The sequence below is a fragment of the Mus caroli genome, chromosome 9 (genome assembly GCF_900094665.2).
Source record: "Mus caroli chromosome 9, CAROLI_EIJ_v1.1, whole genome shotgun sequence".
Lineage (NCBI taxonomy): Eukaryota > Metazoa > Chordata > Mammalia > Rodentia > Muridae > Mus > Mus caroli.
This window is the reverse complement of record NC_034578.1, coordinates 75,427,490-75,433,776: the sequence shown is the minus strand read 5'-3', so window position 1 is coordinate 75,433,776 and position 6,287 is coordinate 75,427,490. Positions and strand designations below refer to the sequence as shown.

General features: G+C 39.3%; 1 protein-coding gene across 2 annotated transcripts in view; it reads right to left on the bottom strand.

Annotated features, from left to right (window-relative positions):
- The window catches only part of Ddx43 (DEAD-box helicase 43), a 28,234-nt gene that overhangs the window by 1,893 nt on the left and 20,054 nt on the right, over positions 1 to 6,287 (bottom strand). For both annotated transcript variants that reach the window (XM_021172583.1, XM_021172584.1), the window contains 6 exons: positions 4,954 to 5,041; positions 3,847 to 3,974; positions 3,569 to 3,678; positions 2,670 to 2,808; positions 1,328 to 1,415; positions 177 to 317 (listed from right to left, as the gene is read on the bottom strand). In XM_021172583.1, coding sequence (XP_021028242.1) covers positions 204 to 317; positions 1,328 to 1,415; positions 2,670 to 2,808; positions 3,569 to 3,678; positions 3,847 to 3,974; positions 4,954 to 5,041 — 667 coding nt within the window. In that variant the 3' untranslated portion in view covers positions 177 to 203. The remainder of the gene's footprint in view (positions 1 to 176; positions 318 to 1,327; positions 1,416 to 2,669; positions 2,809 to 3,568; positions 3,679 to 3,846; positions 3,975 to 4,953; positions 5,042 to 6,287) is intronic.

The window sequence follows — 6,287 nt, the reverse complement described above, 5'->3', positions numbered from 1 at the left end:
CACATGGTGGCTCACAACCATCCGCAACAAGATCTGGCGCCCTCTTCTGGAGTGTCTGAAGACAGCTACAGTGTACTTACATATAATAAATAAATCTTTAAAAAAAAAAAAAAACAAAAAAAACCAAAATATACAAAAAGGACAGAGATTTGAATGTCTACACCATAAAACTTTACCTGTGGCACCTAGTGCTCCATGCAACATTAGTAAAACTTCTGGGGCTTTCCTGGAGGTCTTCCCACTTTTTTTTCCATCTCCCTTTTTAGTTTATTTGCTTTGTATCTCTCAGCCATTAAGACAAGTTCCTCTGGGATATTCTGAAATTATTAAATGTATTATTAGGATTTTGTGTTCCTTTCTTTCTGTGACATGCTAAATGACCTTCAAATTATTTCAGAATCCCACAATTATAAGAAAAAAAAAAGAGGGCAGGGGTAGGGGGAGGAGAGAGAAAGGTCTTTCTCTGCTATTTAACTCCTAAATATATTTCTAAGAATAACCTTAACTGTACCCATTATTCTCTTGCTCCCTGTTTATGTTCTTTCCTAGCTGCCAAACATGCTTTTATTTGTGAATTTTTTTGTTTGTTTTATTTTACATGTATGACTATTTTGCTTAGGTACCATGTATGCCTAGGTACCTCCTCTACCCATAGTGTTTGCAGAGGCTGTAAGAGGGTGTCAGGTTTCTTAGAACTAGAGATGACTGTGAGACACATGCTCATGGGAAATTGGTTCTGGATACTTGGGAACTGTGCTCTTAATTGCTGAGCCATCTCTCCAGCCCCAGTGCATCTTTAAAAATGTTCATATATTTTATGTTGTGTGTGTGTGCTCAGGCTCCTGGCTAGAGGATAACTCATGGAAGTTAGTTCTCTCCTGCCACATTGAGAAATTTGGGAGAAAATTGAGGTTGCCAGGCCCTATGTGTACTTGTCCTACCTGTTTAGCCATCTCAGTGGCCCTTCTATATTTTTAACTACATTATAAAGCAGCAGGCTCCCACTCTATGCGTTTTCATGCATCCTTCATTTTGGCCAGTCCTCCTCCTCTCCCTCAGACCACCAACACCCCTCTCTAATGGTGCCATTCTCACGGAGTCTGTCTCACCCTTGGCCCGAGAGTGCTTCCACTGCTGTCTGTTGCTCACTCCTATCATGTTAGGCTTTTCAATCCCATACTTCCATAGCTCACAATCTTTGCCATGTGACAGCCCTCATATTAGTTTACTGTTGTATGCCTTACTTGCCAAGCAGGGCCCTCAGTACCTGGCATAACATATGAATAAACATGAACATGTATATTTCTAGTAAGTTGCATATTCTCACCTGATTTGCTCTTTCTAGAATATTAATCAATTCAGTGGCAACCCTCCAATCATTTCTTGTGATAAGGGTAATTGACATTCCAGTGCGCCTTTAAGAGGGAAAAAGTTCATGTTATCTATTTTATACCATGTTCTTATAATTCAGCTAATACAGAAAACAGAACAAACCCAAGAAACCTCAACCTTTTCACATATGTGTCATAGAGCTAGGATCACATAAACAGCAATTCAGAATGTAGACAGTCATCCCGTAGCATTCAGTGGTGTTGGCTCCAGGACTTCCTGACGACATCAAATCACAGGATGCTCAAGTCTCTTACATAAAATGGCATCACATTTATGTATTACCCTGCATAATATACATCACTGCCTAGATAACTTATCATACTTGTGCACATACATGCACATACATACACAATAAAAATAGATGTTATAATCTTCCATTTTGGGAACAAAGACAAGAAAAGGAATCTGTGTGTTCAGCACAGGCAGTTTTTTAAAAAAACATTTTTGATTTATGGCTGGTCAAGTTTGAAGAGGCAGAAATTCTGAGTTCAGAAGGCTGGTATAATGTTCAGTTACTTTAAAAACAGCCCAAGAGTTCAACAGTAGGGTAAGGGGTCTCTTCTCATGCTAATGCAAATCTGAGTACTTTGTCAATAATAAAAATAGTCAACTGAGCACAGCTCACTGTTGGAATACTGCAGGCTTAAAACATAAGCATAAACAATTACATACCTGGGAAGCTGAGGTAGGAAGATCACAAGGTTCAAGGTTTGCCTGTGGGATGGGGGTGGGGGATACAAAGAGGCCCAGGGATGTGGCTTAGTGGTAGGGCACTTCCTAGTATGTGTGAGACCTTAAGTTCAATACCCAGGATTACAAAAACAAACACAAACACACATGGGGGGCTGGAGAGATGGCTGCTCTTCCAGAGGTCCTGAGTTCAATTCCTAGCAACCACATGGCAGCTTACGACCATCTGTAAAGGGATCCTATGCCCTCTTCTGGTGTGCAGATGTACATGCAGACAAAGTGTCCATATACATAAAATACACAAACAAATCTTTAAAAAAAGAACAAAATGTTAAAAAAAAACCTACAGATAACAATAAACAATCTAAAAAATTTTGAATTACAAGAAGTCAGTCACAGCAGGGTCTAGTTCATCCAGATGAAAAGGAATAAAAGAATCAGTAAGGGTCAGGAGAGAAACAGAACATTTACAAGAGAATAAAATGGTTTCTGCACAAGAACAGTCGCTGAGGTGCGGGGGGAGGGGGAGGTGACAGGAATCCAGAACCAGAACTGGCTTCTCTCCAGGGTAGACCCAGCTGGCTTACCCTGCTCTCCCAGTGCGCCCTACTCTGTGTACGTATTCTTCAATGTTCCGTGGAAAATCATAATTGTAGACATGAGTGATATCATGGACATCAAGACCTCGAGATGCCAAGTCAGTAGCAATAAGTATTCTCACTTTACCTAAAGAGTAAAGACAAACACTAAACTTGTCTGGTTATAGTGAGTCCAAGACATGTGAAAATTACTCTTATTATTTAATCAGATGATTACTGCGTACATGAAAATGGAAAAGAAAGATTTTTAAACTATTGGCAAATCACAACACAATATACCACAATATACAATATACGGTCCTCTCTCGACCTATCTGAACAATGTGGGAAAGAGAATGTTTTGATGTGGTTTGAATGAGAATGGCCCCATACACTATGTTTAAATGCTTGGCCTCTTGTTGGTGGAACTGTTAGGGAAGGATTAGGAGGTGTGGTCTTGTTGGAGAAGGCATGTCACAAGTTTCAAAAGCCCCAGTGCAGCTCTCTCCTTCATGAGCTGTCAGCTGTTGCTCCAATGTCATGCCTGCCTGCTGCCAAGCTCCTCATGATGGTGATGGGCACCACATAAAGCCTTCCTTTTATGAGTTGCCTTGGTCATGGTGTTTTATCACAACAATAGAGAAGTTACTAAGATAGATGTCATTCAGGTAAACTAAGATACAGTCTCCATTATAAGATAATATTCTGACACCTGTTCATGTATTAGTCTTTGTGGAGTTGGCTAGTTATCTCTCAGAAGCAGATTAATAGAGCTCTAACAAATCTATTTTAGGGTTTACAAGGCAAGGTCAGACTGAGAAATGGGAGACATGAAGAGATACCATCACCCAGTCAAGCCTAGGCTCTAGACTTACAGGAAACTACAACAGACAGCAATTATAACCCACCTGTCTTAAAGTTCTCTAACGCTTTCTCTCGGTCGCTCTGTTCTCTGTTGCCGTGCAGAGACTCCACTGATATGTGTCGGAGAATCAGATCACTTGATAAGTGATCAGCACTGAGGCAAAGAATAAAGTTAATGATCTTAAGCACTTTTTCTAATACCATTATCAAGTAGCAAACAAATTGTCAAGTTGTCCCCATTTGAAATTAGCTACAAACACAAACAGTCCTGAGTAAATCAAGTGGATTTCTGAGGACGGCAGAAGCAGAGGGAAATACCTACACGGCTTTTCTGCTGACAAAGACAATGACTTTGTCTTTAGGTGACATATTCTCGAGGAAGGTCTGGATATGAGTTCGTTTCTCTTCTTCTGTGGTAATGATTATATTTTGTTTCACTGTACTTACAGCCTGAATAATTCAGAGATTATAACATATTAGCACCAGGGAGAAGCCCCTGCAGCTCAAACAATGCATTTATAATCAATTCATACTTTGAAAACACAAAAGTAGTGAGCATAGCAAATTACCTTTCCTACTCAGCATGTAAGCTCAGCCTCTGATTTCTATCATTTGTTTACCTACACTGAGTCTGGGAACACCTGAATGATTGGCAGGCATGCTGTAAGCTGGTGGCTACTACTGTAAGAACAACCATCATCTAATACCATGTTTGTATGAATTATCTTCCTGAACCTTGGCTATCAGACTTCACTGATGAATGAGAGGATGAAATGAGTTTCAATTCAGTGAGTACTTTGGCAATTTAATACAACTCACTGGTGTCATTTTTTAACCATAATAAAAAAAGATCTCTTTAGATTGAAATACTCCTGTTTGGGACTTTAGACTGAAGTACTTCAGATGAGGTACTCCCATTGTTTCTCCTGATCGTTTATCACCTTACCAAGCATTATTTCATATTACTCTTAGTTTTTATGTATATGTATGCAGAGTGGAGGCCCATAAAAGTGGAGGCCCAATGTTGACAGGATCTTCCTCAATCACTCCCCACTTTATTAAGGCAGGGTCTCTCACAGAACTTAGAATTCTATGATTTTGCCTAGTCTCAGTAGCTGGCTTGTCTGGGATCCTGACTTTATGATCGTCACATCTGCCTATCTCCACCTTGTTTCTATGACCTGAATTCCACATATTTCAGTGGCACGTACTTTAGCCACTAAACTGCCTCTCCAATCCCTATCTTCTGATATATACTGTTAGTAAACTAATGAATCAACAGCACAGACATAGCAAAGTCAGCTACTCCCCCCTTGTGTTGGGGATGGCTTCGTGAATGCTACGTATGCACTCTATCACTAAAGTACACCCCACTATGTTCTTTAAGCATAATTTTAAGAAGTTTGAATAGCAATAAAAGCAAGCTTACAACTAGATCCAAAGTACCAACATAGACAATCATTGGTTCTTTCAAATAAGATTGTGCAAGACGGCGGACGGCATATGGCCAAGTAGCGCTGGAAACAAAACAAGATACACTATCATCAAAACTTTATAACATGTTACCAATTTTCTTTAAGCATTCTATGAACAGTGTTACTCATGAAAGACATCTTTATATTTCCAATCTGTTAAATGAGGGAAGCAAATTTACAGTTAAATTTGACTAAGAGTTGTCTGGCTACAGTTAAGCTATTGGATGCAACTTTTAACTAGGTTTACAAAAAGATTGTTTTTCATTCACTTATTATTTTTTATTTGTCCTAAGGGATAAGGACACTTATCTAACTTCAAATAAAGTTTCATATATAAAAAGGTAATAAAAGGATAGTAATATCTCATCCTGTATAAAAGAAAAAACAAACAAACCACCAAAACCAAATAATCTGTAACTACCACACAGCGTCAGCTAGAAGAAACAAGCACTAAAGCACAATACAAATCACTTTCGGCACACTGGTCAAAGATATAGAGATTTATATCTTTCTTCATCATACATAAAGTAATGAAATTGGTCACCTTTTGTACCTTCATATACAATGAAATATAACTTTATTTCTTGAAATGTCACAAGACAGAAAATAAAGTTATTTAGTAGTTTTTCTCTGTCATCCAAATATCCTTTTTGTAAATTAAAAAATTTCCATTCACACACAAATGCATTTTATTTTATTAAATCCACCCTTCACTGCCCTCCTAACTCCTACTAGGATTCCCATCCCACTTCCCAACCTCACCTCTCTGTCTGTCTCTGTCTCTCTTTCTCTCTCTCTCTCTCTCTCACACACACACACACACCCCTCCTCCTGAGTTCAATGTGTTACCACATGCATGTAGGTGTAGGGCTACACACTGAAGCATAAGCACCCTACCATGGCCCTGTTCCTGAACAAAACTTACTTTCCACTGACAACTGTTCAATCCAAGCTAGAATTCTCACTAGATCGATTGTATGTAGGTCTTGTGTAGCAACTGCTTGTCATGTCTAGAAGACACTGTTTTACAGTCCTCCCCGACTTCTGGCTCATTCACTGTTCCTGCCCCCTCTTCTGTGACATTTCATAGGCCTGGGATGGAAATCATATACTATTCTTTAAAGAACAAGACTTAGTTTTATTATTTTAATTACATGTTTAAGTGTACATAGGTATATGCATGTGCCTGCAGGTGCCCCTGGAAATGGAGTTACAGGTGTGAGCCATCTGCTGTGGATTCTGGGAACTGAGTCTGGGTCCTCGGCATGAGCAACAAGCACTCTTAATC